Here is a 16,135-nt window from a genome sequence, read left to right on the forward strand (position 1 = left end):
AGTCAAGAAAATGGGACACTCCTAGCTTGAAGAACCCAAACCATCAGTTTTATATTCCTCCTTCCTGTCTCTGTGTGTGTGTGCTAAGTCAGGAAAGCACATCCTGACCATAAAAGGAGATGTTCGTGTGTAAGTGTCTGGAAAACAACTGATTTAAGTCATAACTTAAATGTTGGCGTTGATGTCAGAGTTTGTTGGTGACGAACCCCAAGATGCAGAGAAGGCGGAAGGCATTGTGCGGGAAAACATGATTTAATGTTCATAAAATAAAGGAAAAAACACGAACTAGGAACAGGAAACAGGATGCCAGGAAAACATGAACTGGAAGACGAGAAACAAAAAGACAGCAAGCAACAAACATCTACAATAAATAGCTTACCGCTACCGCTTACAGCTACACTGGCATCGACAAGTAGGAAAGACAATAATCCAGCACTGACTGGAGGGGAAGGCAGGTTTAAATAGCAGCTGGCTGATTGACACCAGGTGTGGCCAGGTGCCAATCAGCCACAGCTGAGGGGAAGCAGCACTCAGGGAGACAATCAGGAAATGAAGACAAAATAAAAGCGCTGACAGAAAACTAAGACAAACACAGAGGAAAAACTAAAACACAGTCAAACTGTCAGAGACAAGCCTGACACTTGAGCTAGACAGGTAGTCTCTTCTCAAGGATAGCGCAATCACTTTTGCATTCCGAAGTCTCTATAAGGGCCTCTTTCCTACGAGAAGTGATCCAATCAACCTGAGAATGTCAAACTAAGGGGCCTTATCTTATTATGTGCTCAAACTGAAATACCCCTATTTACTTAAACTTGGTGGTTTGCTTTCTTCAAGATGAATATGAACATTCACCATATGCAAAACATAATATCCATCCATCCATCCATTTTCTACCGCTTATTCCCTTTGGGGTCGCGGGGGGCGCTGGAGCCTATCTCAGCTACAATCGGGCGGAAGGCGGGGTACACCCTGGACAAGTCGCCACAAAACATAATATGAGTTCATTAATTCACTTCAGTACACCATTGATAATCTGTTCCTGGAGATTGTTGACATGGCTTTGTACCTCGTTTACATTGTTTTGTAGAGTTCCTCTTAACGCTTTTATGTCCGGTTCCACTTCTGGCAACACTGTGTTGGTCCGTCGACAACTTCTTGTTGTGCTCATGGTTGCTCGGCAGTGAAGTGAAGCCGTTGGTGTTGTTAGCATCAGCGGCAAACGGCGGCTCAAAGGTTGTTGTTTTTTCCGTAACTTGCACCGGCCAGACTGTGTCAGCCTTACTTGGAGTCACTTGTGTGGCCAGAAACGCTTCAAATATGCACAACTCTTTTGGTTTTGTTGTTTAGCTTTGGGTTGCTAGGCAACAACTTCGAGCTAGCATTTAGCTAGTTAACTTCTTGTTTGCGTTCTCTCTCTGAAACAGGTGTGTAACATTCACCAGCTAATGGAACTTAATGACGACTACTCTGAATTTCAATTCCTATATTATTGTTTCTTTTGAAGATATAATCAAATGGTTGGAGCTAGTGTATGTAAAATGTTGATGTCGATTTTTCTCGTTTTTCTTCCTCGATGTGGCCGTCCTTCCAGTGTGTGCATCTCGCTGCCAGAAGTTCCTGATCTCGCGGGTGGGAGAGGACTGGATCTTCCTCATCCTGCTGGGGCTGCTCATGGCGCTGGTCAGCTGGGTCATGGACTACGCCATCGCCTTCTGCCAAGAAGGTAAGAAGAGAGGCAGAGAGTTGCGAGAGCATTCATTTAAATACAGGCGTCCCTCGCCACATCGCGCTTCAAACATTTCAATATTTTTTAGAGCATAGCCTACAATTTTTAGGTCCTAAATTAAGCATTTTCAAGTATAAGAACTGCCAAATGAACTCAAAAATATAAATACTGAAAAAAAAAAAAATATATATATATATATATATCATGGCCACTGATTGGCTCAGCCTCAGACAGCATTACTATATAGCACCTGTGTCAAACTCAAGGCCCGGGGGCCAGATCTGGCCCGCCACGTCATTGTATGTTGCCCTCGAAAGCCTGGGATAAATGTGTGTTAATAAAATACTTAATATTTTTTTACTACATACAACTAATGATTTTGATTTTGACAATCTAATCATGCCAAATATTACATTATTATATAGTGTATTACAAAAATAAGTTAGTAAAGATAACATTAGTTTGTACATGAAAAAATCTAATAATCAAGTGCATAGGCTATGGTGTAATAATATGAGGCGATTACTGTTACACATTTACATCAATGCTGTCAAATGCTAGTTGTTTTTTTTAAAAATCAGATCAATTTGAATTTTGATTAATCACAGGTTATTACCCGTATGCATAATTTTAATTAATTTTAAAAAACAGCCCTCTGAAGGCAGCCATTACTGCGATGTGGCCCTAAATGTTGTTATTTCTTGTCTGGAGGGCTCTCATGATGTTAAAAACTGCATTTAGAAGGTCGTAAACAGGGTTTTATTGCTCTAGCTATGAAAATATTTGATTTATAATGAATGATTCTTGTTTCTAGGGAATGTATTTAAGGCGGTCACGTCTGGAACCAATTAATAGCGATAAACGAGGGATGACTATTCTTGCAAATCATACAAACCCCAAAACCAGTGAAGTTGGCACGTTGTGTAAATCGTAAATAAAAACAAAATATAATGATTTGCAAATCCTTTTCAACCTATATTCAATTGAATAGACTGCAAAGACAATATATTTAACGTTCGAACTGGAAAACTTTGTTATTTTTTGCTAATATTAGCTCATTTAGAATTTGATGCCTGCAACATGTTTCAAAAAAGCTGGCACAAGTGGCGGAAAAGACTGAGAAAGTTGAAGAATACTCATCAAACACTTATTTGGAACATCCCACAGGTGAACAGGCTAATTGGGAACAGGTGGGTGCCATGATTGGGTATAAAAGCAGCTTCCATGAAATGCTCAGTCATTCACAAACAAGGATGGGGCGAGGGTCACCACTTTGTGAACAAATGGGTGAGAAAATTGTCGAACAGTTTAAAGAACAACATTTCTCACACAGCTATTGCAAGGAATTTAGGGATTTCACCTTCTATGGTCTGTAATATCATCAAAAGGTTCAGAGAATCTGGAGAAATCACTGCACGTAAGCGATGATATTATGGACCTGTAGCGATCCTTCAGGCGGTACTGCATCAAAAAGCGACATCAGTGTGTAAAGGATATCACCACATGGGCTCAGGAACACTTCAGAAAACCACTGTCAGTAACTACAGTTTGTCGCTACATCTGTAAGTGCAAGTTAAAACTCTACTATGCAAAGTGAAACCCATTTATCAACAACACCCAGAAACGCTGCCGGCTTCGCTGGGCCCGAGCTCATCTAAGATGGACTGATGCAAAGTGGAAAAGTGTTCTGTGGTCTGACGAGTCCACATTTCAAATTGTTTTTGGAAACTGTGGATGTTGTGTCCTTCAGACCAAAGAGGAAAAGAACCATCCGGACTGTTATAGGCGCAAAGTTCAAAAGCCAGCATCTGTGATGGTATGGGGGTGCACGAGTAACTTACACATCTGGGAAGGCACCATTAATGCTGAAAGGTACATACAGGTTTTGGAGCAACATATGTAGCCATCCAAGCAACGTTATCATGGACGCCCCTGCTTATTTCAGCCAGACAATGCCACGCCACATGTTACAACAGCATGGCTTCATAGTAAAAGAGTGCGGGTACTAGACTGGCCTGCCTGTAGTTCAGACCTGTCTACCATTGAAAATGTGTGACGCATTATAAAGTGTAAAATACGACGATGGAGAACAACTTAAGCTGTACATCATGCAAGAATGGGAAAAAATTCCAACTGAAAAGCTTCAAAAATTGGTATAATTAGTTCCCAAATGTTCACTGAGTGTTGTTAAAAGGAAAGGCCATGTAACACAGTGGTAAAAATGCCCCTGTGCCAACTTTTTTGCAACGTGTTAATGATTATTTGCAAAACAAAATTAGTTTCTCAGTTCGAACATTAAATATCTTGTCTTTGCAGTCTATTCAATTGAATATAAGTTGAAAAGGATTAGCAAATAATTGTTTTTATTTAGGAATTACACAAGGTGCCAACGTCACTGGTTTTGGGTTTTGTATTTAAATTTTGGCATAATGTATTGCATTTGGTTCTGTTTTAGTATGGACTTTTTTGGAGTTGGAGCGGGGAGAAATGATGCTCCCGTTTTATAATGAATAATATTATAGCAAAATTAAACATTCTTCAGCAGTGACAGAAACTTGCATTTGGGGAATAAATGTTGTGTTATGTATTACACGAACATGAATAATTGATTAAACTGAAAATGAATGAGGAATAATTCAATAATTTTAGATGTATTGCCACAAGCCATGAACAGAAAGTTTAGAACTTCCTGTGTTGTGTTCAAGTTCCTGCACTTTTTAGAACTTTTCAGGGCTTTTCCACACACAAGTGGTTTCACGTCAACTAAAAAAAGGAGGCTGGTTGCCAATGACACCGTTGTTATGTGCGGTGTGTGCAGCACAGAAGTGGATGTATGGCGGCCTGGACAGTAACATGTTCCTGCAGTACATCGCTTGGGTCACCTATCCTGTGGTGCTCATCACATTCTCTGCAGGATTCACACAGATACTGGCTCCTCAGGCCGTGGGTAAGACACACACACGTTTATTTGCTAAACACATGTTCTGTACCCCTAATTCTCACTCACTTTTCTGTGTTTGACTACTATAATTGGCTGTGTAATGCTCCACAAGGCCTCCAAGGATGTATGTCTCTTTCATGGTCACGCCCGCAGGAAATCCATAAACTATTGCTCTGATGAGACATGCATACAGAAACCACATGAATATCAATCAGCCATCCCACCTCCTTTTTGTTTTTCATTTGTTTCTCTCATCTCCTCACTAATTGCTTTCTTTCAACCCCTCTTTCCCTGGCGCTCCATCATGGCAACGCACCTGACGTCTTCTCGTCCTCAGGCTCGGGCATTCCGGAGATGAAGACAATTCTGAGGGGAGTCGTCCTCAAGGAGTATTTGACTTTTAAGACGTTTGTGGCCAAAGTCATCGGCCTGACCTGCGCCCTGGGCAGCGGGATGCCTCTGGGGAAGGAGGTAGAGGAGCTTTTCTTCTTTTGTCATCTCCTTCATTGTTTAAGAATGAGTGACACTCGCCTGCCGTGATGATGCAATGTGACTTTCTGCTTGAGTCCTCAATGTCACATCGCTCATAGGAGCTACTTTTTGGTGTTTGAAGTCTATTCATTCGAATAGAGTGGTAGCTCAGTTTTCAGTGCTATTGGTGACTTCTTCCCAAAAGTGAAAACCAGTGGTCAACCAAGCAAAGATTGCTGTTGTAAGAGGCCTAGGTCTTCCTGTAAAAAACAGACACAAGCAAAAAAGGTAGGTAGGTAGGTCTTTATTAGAGATGTCCGATAATATCGGCCTGCCGATATTATCGTCCGATAAATGCGTTAAAATGTAAAATATCGTTTTTTTTATTATCAGTATCGGGTTTTTGTTTTTTTTTGTTTGTTTTTTTAATAAAATCAACATAAAAAACACAAGATACACTTACAATTAGTGCCCCAACCCAAAAAACCTTCTTCCCTCATTTACACTCATTCACACAAAAGGGTTGTTTCTTTCTGTTATTAATATTCTGGTTCCTACATTATATATCAATATATATCAATACAGTCTGCAAGGGATACAGTCCGTAAGCACACATGATTGTGCCTGCTGCTGGTCCACTAGTAGTACTAACCTATAACAGTTAATTTTACTAATTTTCATTAATTACTAGTTTCTATGTAACTGTTTTTATATTGTTTTACTTTCTTTTTTGTTCAAGAAAATGTTTTTAATTTATTTATCTTATTTTATTTTATTTTTTATTTTTTTAAAGTACCTTATCTTCACCATACCTGGTTGTCCAAATTAGGCACAATAATGTGTTAATTCCACGACTGTATATATCGGTTGATATCGGTATCGGTAATTAAAGAGTTGGACAATATCGGAATATCGGATATCGGCAAAAAGCCATTATCGGACATCCCTAGTCTTTATTGTCATTGCACAAATAAAACAAAACTTTATTTTCTCAAACCCGTTCAAGATTATACAAACAAACAGGAACAGGGTTACAGAACAGGAACGCTGATGGGTCGCTACAAGGCGCCCCATAAAAGATGGGAAAAAAGTAAACACTGGGGGAGGATGAGTAAAAAAATACAATCTAGACTGGTAAAAAACTCCTTAACAAAGCACATATACATATGACAACATACAACTTGAGACTTGCAACAGAAGGGAAAGAGTGGGGGCTACGGTAGCAGGCTGCAGCTCTTCAGGCACTGCCCAGCCGTCCATCACCCCTGAGAGATTCCCGTCAAGGGCGTTGGATGGGGGCTGGGGTATGTGTGTGTGGCGTATATTTTTTGTGCATGCATGTGTGTGTGTAAGCCTGCCGCGTGTCTCTGTTCCGCAGCCTTGGTGATGTTGCAGCCGCCAGTCAGTCCAAAGTCATCAACAACAGGTGTGTGCTGATGAGAGACAAGAAGGGAGTTTGTTGTGTCTTCGCCGCACTGTCCTTCGGGAGAGTCTCGAAGCCAGGGAAACAATCCTAGTTAGAATGTTTTGTATGCGAGTGAAAAAAATATTTGCTTTTCACTCTAAATTTTCTAAGACTGGTCCTCAAATTCCTCCTGCGGGGCAGACAGTCTGATGTTATCCAAATCACAAAGTGTCCACAGTTCTTCCCGCATTCTCCAATCATTTGTGGCAGCTTTGAAGACTGCCAGCAACTTCCGATTTGTCGACAAACCAGAGCAATGCTTACTCCAAATAGCAGATGTCCTGTTGTCATAATTCCGAATAGGTGGATATCTTCACGTCCTCGACTGAAGGGTCGCCAGGCACACGGCACTCCTTCTCCCAAAAGTCCGTCGTGTGTCCAGCAACAACCGCTCCGTCAAAACAAGCAGGTTCCCCCAAACCCAAGATCTTGTCAATTTCGTTGAGGCCAGTTAATTAGTTCCAATGTTTTAAATTGGAGAGCAGTACAAAAAGAGGCAACAAAAGAAAGTTAAGACAAGACAAGACAAAACAAAGAAGCAAGCAGGAGATTTACAAAGCCCTCGTTGTAGGAACTTTTCGATATACGTGCCATGTTGGTGTACGAACCTTGTCTCTGTGTTTCAGTCACCCATTATGTGCCTGCAGGGCAGCCATTGTATGCGGGCTGATTGAACCTTCAGTCAACAGAGTATGCTGTTTGCTACTTTGTTTGCTTTCTAAGTGGGTTTTTTGTTAGCCTTTTTACAACATGTTTCTAGTTTGGCTAGCTCAATATAAGTCCAAAAAAAAAGCAATTTACAAGCGATGAGTGGTCTGAAACAGTCAGGAAATTATCCACAGTGGATTTTACTTTTTATTTCTAAAAATTGTAGTGACCTGGCTGTTAGAGTTAAGGAGTTTTGTGATTTTAAACTGTGAAAGCACCACAGTGCTAGTGACAGTGTGTGTTCGTGTCAGCGGGGCAGCTACTAATGAGGACAGTTTAGCTTAGGGGTCGGCAACCTTCAGCAAACAAAGAGCCATTTGAGTCCATTTCCCACCAAATAAAACCCACCTAGAGCCGCAAACTCTGTTTGATGCCTAAGGTGACGATAACACCACTTATCATTACACCTATGCTATAGCATTCATTGAATCAGACATCTAATACTAGACAGAAAATGACTCAGTAAGTATTTTTGCTCTGATCAGTTTTCCCCAAAAGTTCCAAAACTGCTGTTTTTCAATCATCTCCAGCTGGGTATTTTCCCGCAAATGCTGTGAGTCTGTTCTGGAAATGTCTCTCAACATTAGATTTTTTGTTGTTTGCAATTTTCTCCACACATATTATGTAAACATTTTAACCAACCATGTCAACAGTGAAAACAAATGAATCTGTCCGTGAAGAATTACACATTAGAATTTTTTATTTTCGTCAGAATTTGGTATCTTTTTTATCCCCCCATTGTTAGCTTACTCAGGTTGACTGCTAAAAACAATAAATACAATTGCTTGGCAGCAAGAGATGACGCATAGGGGGTGTGACGTACATTACGATCGACTAAATATAAAAATATGTGTGATTTTTATATTACAAGAACACAGAACTCTGAAAAATAACAACGTTATTAGAATAAACTGACTAGATAAAATCAATTATAATTAGATCCATACAACTCCAGAGCCGCGTGTTGCAGACCCCTAGTTTAGCTCGTTGCTGTTATTTTGACTTGGTTTGAAGCGAAAGTTGATCCATCACCCCCATGTTATGTGTATTTAATACGCGGTACTGGGCAGCGTGGCTCGCTTGGTAGCGCAGCCGTGTCAGCAACTCGAGGGTTCCGGGTTCAATCACGGCTTCCGCCATACTAGTCACTGCCGTTTTGTCCTTGGGCAAGGCAGTTCACCCACCTGCTCCCACTGCCACCTACACTGGTTTAAAATGTAACTTAAAAAGAAGTAAATAATGAGTTTCACTATTTGAAGCGCTTTGAGTCACTAGAGAAAAAAAATATATAAACATACATATACAGTATATATTTAAAAAAAAAAAGTTTTACTAAAATATGGAATTTTGTCAAGCCTGGAGCCTAATATTCATGTTTACATTGTTTTGTTGTATATTGATTGGTCGTGCCACTCTCCCAAAACAGAGTGACTGTGTGATTGGTGATGAGTCAAGAAGACGCCAAAAAGGAATCGTCGAACAAAAAGCTTTATTTGTTTCAGCAAGCCTCAGACTGGAGCTGCAGCTCCAGGAGAAAGAGTATGAGCCTGATCACTCTTCTGCTGTCTTCTTGGACAAATGTCCTTAAATACCTTTTACACAAAGACAATAACTCTTTGTTGCTTTAGCCTTGGGGCCGCTCAGTCAACCTACGGTATTTACTGTGATCGGTTTGAGTCGGATGACCTCCGACCCCTATTTTCTACTCCTACTTATGAGGGCTTCCTACCAGATGTTGTTAATGTCTTTATACTTCCTCCTAAAATCCAAACCTGCATTCCTGTAGGATTCCAATTTCTGGGGTGATGAGCCACCACTGTCTGGAGCGCTTGTGATGGACATGTGCAATTTTCGCCTTAGTAGAATAATCCTCTAAAGGATTCTGTGACCAAATACAAACAGATGCCAGCTCACGATCAAATAAGAAAATGGTACATGGTATAATTCACCGTAGTTTCTTATGGAGAAATTTGCTTCAACTTTTCGATCAGTTCGGGAACCAAGTGAAGTTCGTAAATTAAAGGCCTACTGAAATGCGATTTTCTTATTTAAACGGGTATAGCAGGTCCATTCTATTGTCATACTTGATCAATTTGCGATATTGCCATATTTTTGCTGATAGGATTTAGTAGAGAACATCGACGATAAAGTTCGCAACTTTTGGTCGCTGATAAAAAAGCCTTGCCTCTACCGGAAGTAGCAGACGATATGCGCGTGACGTCACAGGTTGTGGAGCTCCTCACATCTGCACATTGTTTACAATCATGGCCACCAGCAGCGAGAGCGATTCGGACCGAGAAAGCGACGATTTCCCCATTAATTTGAGCGAGGATGAAAGATTTGTGGATGAGGAAAGTGAGATTGAAGGACTAGAGGGCAGTGGGAGCGATTCAGATAGGGAAGATGCTGTGAGAGGCGGCTGGGACCTGATATTCAGCTGGGAATGACTAAAACAGTAAATAAACACAAGACATATATATACTCTATTAGCCACAACACAACCAGGCTTATATTTAATATGCCACAAATTAATCCCGCAGAACAAACACCTCCCCCCTCCCGTCCATATAACCCGCCAATACAACTCAAACACCTGCACAACACACTCAATCCCACAGCCCAAAATACCGTTCACCTCCCCAAAGTTCATACAGCACATATATTTCCCCAAAGTCCCCAAAGTTACGTACGTGACATGCACATAGCGGCACGCACGTACGGGCAAGCCATCAAATGTTTGGAAGCCGCAGCTGCATGCCTACTCACGGTACCGCGTCTGCGCATCCAACTCAAAGTCCTCCTGGTAAGAGTCTCTGTTGTCCCAGTTCTCCACAGGCCAATGGTAAAGCTTGACTGTCATCTTTCGGGAATGTAAACAATGAAACACCAGCTGTGTTTGTGTTGCTGCAGCCGCCCGCAATACACCGCTTCCCACCTACAGCTTTCTTCTTTGCTGTCTCCATTGTTCATTGAACAAATTGCAAAAGATTCACCAACACAGATGTCCAGAATACTGTGGAATTTTGCGATGAAAACAGACGACTTAATAGCTGGCCATCATGCTGTCCCAAAATGTCCTCTACAATCCATGACGTCACGTGCCGGCGTCATCATACCGAGACGTTTTCAGCAGGATATTTCGCGCAAAATTTAAAATTGCACTTTAGTAAGCTAACCCGGCCGTATTGGCATGTGTTGCAATGTTAAGATTTCATCATTGATATATAAACTATCAGACTGCGTGGTCGGTAGTAGTGGGTTTCAGTAGGCCTTTAAGGTACCACTGTGACCAACAACAATAACACAATGTTAGGGTTTAACCGTTGTTAACGCAATCTTTTAGTCCGCTAACGCCCAACTTGTCTCCACTGTGCTCCTCAGGGACCTTTCGTCCATGTCGCCAGCCTATGTGCCGCCCTGCTGAGCAAATTCACGGCAGCTCTTTTTGGTGGAATCTGCATGGTGAGAATCAACCTGATGTCGATTCAAAAGCATTATTTCCATTCTTTGGCATGTATTTGACTTGGTGTGGGAGTAAAAGGGCAAACGCGGAGGTTTCAGATTTTAACTGAGTGAATGTATTACTACACTTTACAATCATCAGGTGTCGAAGTCAAGCCAGACTTTCCAGGCCCGAACCGATAACTTAATGGTTTGACGCAGTGTCCTCAGTATGTGTGGTCCTGAAGCGTCTCAAGTGCAAGGCCTTGATGTTGGCTCTCTGGACACACTCTCCCCTCCATGCCTTGGACTTTACAAGTTGTGCTTCTTCTCGCCTTCTTTCGCCGCCCACAGGGAGGAAGACAGAGGACAGCAATGTGTTGGAGGAGAAAATCGCTACTTTCAGCTCAGTTAGAGTCAAATAGTCCAGGGGTGGACTTTGACCCCTCCACCATTAAACCTAATCAGTCCGAGGAGATGTTCATTCAGAGCCCGACTAAGACTGTTTGCCGAAGCTCATTTTGCTAATGTGCCGGGAGAGAAAAAGGTAAATTCTGCACACCTCCACTACTCACACATATTTCTTGTCTTCTTGTCCCCGCCACTATTACTGCTAAAGGAAGAGCACTTTGAGGGAAACAAGGTACGACGCGGCCGATTCCATCAACATGAATAATCCATGCCGCCCGTATCCGGGAATGATTGATGGACGCCTCTCCATTTGTCTGCACCGTGTTTGATTGTGTTCAGTGAGGCGCCGCCGCCAGTCATCGATCTGTGTTGCCCATCATTCCGTGCAAACATGTCCTTTTGTGATTTCAACATATCTCACTTCTCATTTTGGAACATCCCTCAAAAGATACAGCAGCAGCTTTTCGGTGCAGAATGTGTGGCCCCTGTTCAGGATTGTAGAATGCGTAATCCAGTTATCGTATCTGCTCAATTAACAACAGCGTGTGGTCTACACCAGCAAATGTCGAATTAGCCTGCGGGTCAAAAGCATTGGTAACTAACGCTCAAATGTACAAACCCCAAAACCAATGAAGTTTTAGCATGTTGTGTAAATCGTAAATTAAAACAGAATACAATGATTTGCAAATCCTTTTCAAGCTATATTCAATTGAATTGAAAAGACAAGATACTTAATATTCAAACTGGAAAACTTTGTAAATTTTTGCAAATGTTAGCTCATTTGGAATTCGATGCCTGCAACATGTTTCAAAAAAGCTGGCACAAGTGGCAAAAAAGACTGACAAAGTTGAGGAATGCTCATCAAACACTTATTTGGAACATCCCACAAGTGAACAGGCTAATTGGGAACAGGTGGGTGCCATGATTGGGTATAAAAGCAGCTTCCATGAAATGCTCAGTCATTCCCAAACAAGGATGGGGCGAGGGTCACCACTTTGTGAACAAATGCGTGAGCAAATTGTCCAACAGTTTAAAGAACAACATTTCTCACCCAGCTATTGCAAGGAATTTAGGGATTTCACCATCTACGGTCTGTAATATCATCAAAAGGTTCAGAGAATCTGGAGAAATCACCACACGTAACATTGAATGCTCGTGGCCTTGGATCTCTCAGGCGGTACTGTATCAAAAACCGACATCAGTGTGTAAAGGATATCACCACATGGGCTCCAGAAAACTTCAGAAAACCACTGTCAGTGACTACAGTTTGTCGCTACATCTGGAAGTGCAAGTTAAAACTCTACTATGCAAAGCGAAAGCCATTTATCAACAACACCCAGAAATGCTGCCGGCTTTGCTGGGCCCAAGCTCATCTAAGATGGACTGATGCAAAGTGTAAAAGTGTTCTGTGGTCTGATTAGTCCAAATTTCTAATTGTTTTTGGAAACTATGGACGTCGTGTCCTCCGGACCAAAGAGGAAAAGAACCATCTGGATTGTTATAGGCGCAAAGTTTAAAAGCCAGCATCTGTGATGGTATGGGGGTGTATTAGTGCCCAAGGCATGGGTAACTTACACATCTGTAAAGGCACCATTAATGCTGAAAGGTACATACAGGTTTTGGAGCAACATATGTTGCCACCCAAGCAACGTTATCATGGACGCCCCTGCTTATTTCAGCAAGACAATGCCAAGCCACATGTTACAACAGCGTCGCTTCATAGTAAAAGACTGTGGGTACTAGACTGGCCTGCCTGTTGTCCAGACCTCTATCCCATTGAAAATGTGTGGCGCATTATGAAGTTTAAAATACGACAATTCCACCTGAAAAGCTTCAAAAATTGGTCTCCTCAGTTCCCAAACGTTAACTGAGTGCTGTTAAAAGTAAAGGCCATGTAACACAGTGGTAAAAATGCCCCTGTGCCAACTTTTTTGCAAAGTGTATAAGTTAATGATTAATTGCAAAAAAAAAAAAATTGTTTCTCAGTTGGAACATTAAATATCTTGTCTTTGCAGTCTATTCAATTGAATATAGGTTGAAATGGATTTGCAAATCATTGTATTCTGTTTTTATTTACGAATTACGCAACGTGCCAACTTCAATGGTTTGGGTTTTGTCGTTTTTTTAATGTAGTAGTAATGTAGTAGCTATATTTTAAATATTATAGTCTGCATGCGCTTTAAAAATGTTGCCACTCAAACTCATGCTTGTTACACTTGCCCCATCAGCGGTATTAATGCTGACTGAGCAGTTTGTTCCTGAGCGTTCTTGTGACATTGGTTCTGTTGCTGCTGCATTGTGTAATACCCTCATGTCAACCATTGTCCTCTGCAGTGAACATTTGTTTTTAGGTTTTTTCCTTTATCAGAGTTCCACATTTGGGGGGAAAAATAATCCTGTCGCGCAAAACATCAAATGTCCTCTAGAGTGGACGCTGGCTCTCAGGAGGATATACATGCTAATAAGTGATCATAACACCTGAGCAGTGCCAGAAACTCATCGACTCCATGCCACGCCGCATTAACGCAGTAATTGAGGCAAAAGGAGCTCCAACCAAGTATTGAGTATTGTACATGCTCATATTTTTCATTTTCATACTTTTCAGTTGGCCAACATTTCTAAAAATCCCTTTTTTGTATTAGCCTTAAGTAATATTCTAATTTTGTGACACACGGAATTTTGGATTTTCATTTGTTGCCACTTCAAATCATCAAAATTAAATGAAATAAACATTTGAATGCATCAGTCTGTGTGCAATGAATAAATATAATGTACAAGTTACACCTTTTGAATGCAATTACTGAAATAAATCAAGTTTTTCAAAATATTCTAATTTACTGGCTTTTACCTGTATATATGTTTATATATATATATATATATATATATATATACATATATATATATATATATATATATATATATATATATATATATATATATATGTATATATATGCTGTATTTATATGTACTGTATATATGTATATGTATATGTTTTTGTGTGTGTGTGTGTATGTGTGTTAATGAATGACTAGCGTCCTCTGCAGTGGACATTTGTTTTTCGGTATTTTTCTTTCGTCAGAGTTGCACATTTTTGGAGAGAAAATAACCATGTTTTGCAAAACACAAATGTCCACAGCAGTGGATGCTCGACCTCAGAAGGATGTACAGTATACATGTTAAAGGGGAACTGCATTTTTTCTAGAATGTTGCCTATTGTTCACAATCATTATGAGATACAAGAAGACAAAAGTTGTTCAATCAATCAATCAATGTAGAATTCAATCTATTCTACCTCTAAATTATTTAAAAATGCATTGAAAAAATTGTCACCAATACTTCATTTACGTTCCTTAACCTGTATAGTAACCAAACTGTAGCAACATTGTTGTTATAAGAGCAAACACTGAGGAACAATGTTTCTAGCGTAGTAACACATCAGCGTGCTAAGGTATTAGCCGTAAAAGCTTACTACGGAAAGTGATATGCTTGCACGTAGCGCGTTTGAGTTTGTACTGCACAACACAACGCGATAGGACAGCAATCTGTACTGACTGAAAAACATGAACAATCATATTATAGTATCTGTAAAGTGTTAGCCCACATTTCATGTTTTTTCTTCGCCATTAGCCACATCTTTCAAGCGTTTTTTTATCATGTTTAGAATTAAAAAAAAAAAAAGGTCACAATTAGAGATGTCCGATAATGGCTTTTTTGCCGATATCCGATATTCCGATATTGTCCAACTCTTAAATACAGATTCCGATATCAACCGATACCGATATATACAGTCGTGGAATTAACACATTATTATGCCTAATTTTGTTGTGATGCCCCGCTGGATGCATTAAACAATGTAACAAGGTTTTCCAAAATAAATCAACTCAAGTTATGGAAAAAAATGCCAACATGGCACTGCCATATTTATTATTGAAGTCACAAAGTGCGTTACTTTTTTTTAACATGCCTCAAAACAGCAGCTTGGAATTTGGGACATGCTCTCCTGAGAGAGCATGATGAGGTTGAGGTGGGGGCGGGGATGGGGGGTAAGCGGTAGCAGGGGGTGTATATTGTAGCGTCCCGGAAGAGTTAGTGCTGCAAGGGGTTCTGGGTATTTGTTCTGTTGTGTTTATGTTGTGTTACGGTGCGGATGTTCTCTTGAAATGTGTTTGTCATTCTTGTTTGGTGTGGGTTCACAGTGTGGCGTATATTTGTAACAGTGTTAAAGTTGTTTATACAGCCACCCTCAGTGTGACCTGTATGGCTGTTGACGAAGTATGCTTTGCATTCACTTGTGTGTGTGTGAAAAGCCGTAGATATTATGTGATTGGGCCGGCACACGAAGGCAGTGCCTTAAAGGTTTATTGGCGCTCTGTACTTCTCCCTACGTCCGTGTACCACTCCGTACAGCGGTGTTTTAAAAAGTCATAAATTTTACTTTTTGAAAACAGATACCGATAATTTCCGATATCACATTTTAAAGCATTTATCGGCCGATAATATCGGACATCTCTAGTCATAATGATTGTGAACGATACGCAAAATTCCCAAAAAAGAGCAGTTCCCCTTTAATAAATGACTAGTGTATTCTGCAGTGGACATTTGTTTTTGTTCTTTTTCTTTTGTCAGAGTTCCACATTTTTGGGGAAAAAATCAACCTAAATAAAACACAAATGTCCACTGCAGTGGACATTGGCACTCAGGAGGGTATACATCAGGTCTGGGCAATTAGCCAAATTTAGAGAAAAAAATGTGTCCGGGGGCCGTTACATCTACTTTTAGGAACACTAATATAAAACCTCACAATAATGTCTGAATGCTAAAACGTTATGACAGACCGCCTTAAAAAACAGAATGGAATTTTAAATTGTTTTACTAAATGAGACACCCAGAATGTACATAAAAATAAAGAATGTGGGATTTACAATATTAGCTATGAACGATAAAACACTGAATATTGACAACATATGAACGT

The 16,135-nt window shown here is 40.5% G+C and overlaps 1 protein-coding gene across 3 annotated transcripts in view; it reads left to right on the forward strand.

The window, feature by feature from the left end:
• The window catches only part of clcn2a (chloride channel, voltage-sensitive 2a), a 157,402-nt gene that overhangs the window by 99,337 nt on the left and 41,930 nt on the right, over positions 1 to 16,135 (forward strand). For all 3 annotated transcript variants that reach the window (XM_061979450.2, XM_061979448.2, XM_061979449.2), the window contains exons 3-7: positions 1,592 to 1,723; positions 4,545 to 4,673; positions 5,005 to 5,138; positions 10,693 to 10,773; positions 11,372 to 11,395. In XM_061979450.2, the coding sequence (XP_061835434.2) occupies positions 1,592 to 1,723; positions 4,545 to 4,673; positions 5,005 to 5,138; positions 10,693 to 10,773; positions 11,372 to 11,395 (500 nt within the window). The remainder of the gene's footprint in view (positions 1 to 1,591; positions 1,724 to 4,544; positions 4,674 to 5,004; positions 5,139 to 10,692; positions 10,774 to 11,371; positions 11,396 to 16,135) is intronic.

This window comes from Nerophis lumbriciformis, linkage group LG19, assembly GCF_033978685.3.
Source record: "Nerophis lumbriciformis linkage group LG19, RoL_Nlum_v2.1, whole genome shotgun sequence".
In the NCBI taxonomy this organism is placed as follows: domain Eukaryota; kingdom Metazoa; phylum Chordata; class Actinopteri; order Syngnathiformes; family Syngnathidae; genus Nerophis; species Nerophis lumbriciformis.